This window comes from Phytophthora parasitica (genome assembly GCF_000247585.1).
Source record: "Phytophthora parasitica INRA-310 unplaced genomic scaffold supercont2.67, whole genome shotgun sequence".
NCBI classification, from domain to species: Eukaryota; Oomycota; class Peronosporomycetes; order Peronosporales; family Peronosporaceae; genus Phytophthora; species Phytophthora nicotianae.
The window spans coordinates 194399-195801 of record NW_008649053.1 but is presented as its reverse complement, the minus strand read 5'-3'; the positions used below and the strand labels follow the sequence as shown (position 1 = coordinate 195801).

Sequence of the window (1403 nt, the reverse complement as noted above, 5' to 3'; positions counted from 1 at the left end):
CCCTAACCGCGCCCCTTTTGCGTGCTTCCCACAGTGTCCACTTGTATTGTGCTGGGTATTGTGCTGACACGCACAGTGCTGTGGTGACCAGTTTCTATGGTGCTGACGCAGATTTGTTGTGCCATGGCCACACTGTATGGTGTCCGTAAGGAGTTCTCAGCCCTGTCGTGCCGGAAGTTGCGACTGCGGACGCATCTACGTGGCTATCGCAAGGACCGTACGAACCACAGCTTTGCCTCTCTTTGAGAGAGCGTCCATGGTGCCGCCAATTGCGTCGGAGGCGGTGCTACTGGCCCTACCGCTCACCGGACGGTCATGTCCAACGATAACAGCACTCCACGAGTCTTCAGAGTGTCCACACAACCACCTTGACATTTTGCTCGCTCGGTTGCCTGTGGGATTTCGGTCGACAGAGTCACCCATGCTCATATCTCGACCTACTCTATCCACCATCTACATCTACATCTACAATGGCAACGGCATACTATCAACTAAGTCCGCCACCCGAGGATGAATCTCCAATCGAAGCTGATGCTGAAGCAGCTATTCATGCGTGGACTGTATGGCATGGATATAACGTAACTTAGAAGAATTAGAGCGCAACGAAGAAGGAGGCGTAATATACAGACTATTTGCATGTGATCAATGGAGTGAACGAAGAACATTCGCCACCTGTGTGATCAAGATCGTGTTCGTACTGATCGACGTTCCATTCAGTCAGGATGTCCTATACCTGTAGCAGTGGATGGCTCAAACCCGACAGGGCCTTGGAAGATTATGTACACTCGAGATGGCGGTCACAACCATAACCACGAAGCATCTGCAATAAACGTGTGGACGTGACATACCGTCAACGCGCTGTCAAGAACGATCAACCTGGTAAGAACCAAAACGTGAGCGAGCTTATTTTTGCCCTCAAAGCCGCTGGTATTTCGACTTCCAAGACGTATGCTACGCTACTCCACTCCGATAAAGATACGGTGGTCATTCCCGCAGACATTTTCACCGCAACGCTGTCTTCCATTTGGTCATTTCGAGTCAGGTGGTCCCCTCTAGCCTGGAACAGTTGACATTGGCAGTGGGGGGGGGAGGTGACCTTGCGTCTCCAACGCGGCCTTAACATGATTTAGTTTGATGCCAATCATTTTCAGAACATTGTTTTGCACATGGGTGCCTTTCTGCGCTTCGCTTTCAGCTAGTAATCCTGAACCTCGATGGCACTGGTGGATCTAAAAGCTAATAGCGATCTATGCCATCTTGCTGTTAGTTGGAGAGAGCACATAAAGGCGGACTACTATACGCAGTCTAGACTCGCTGGTGGAAATGGCTCTAATATCCGATCGCTTGTTGTGCAGAAGGGAAATAAACGCTGGGGGTACAACATGAAGAACGACAAATACCCC

General features: G+C 50.4%; 1 protein-coding gene across 1 annotated transcript; it reads left to right on the top strand.

Annotated features, from left to right (window-relative positions):
• Window positions 1–136: 136 nt before the first annotated feature.
• On the top strand, window positions 137–514 carry PPTG_24087 (hypothetical protein; the record flags this gene model as incomplete). Its single annotated transcript, XM_008915068.1, has 1 exon — window positions 137–514. The coding sequence occupies one exon, from the start codon at window positions 137–139 to the stop codon at window positions 512–514; it is 378 nt and encodes a 125-aa protein (XP_008913316.1).
• Between the last annotated feature and the right edge of the window lie 889 nt (window positions 515–1403).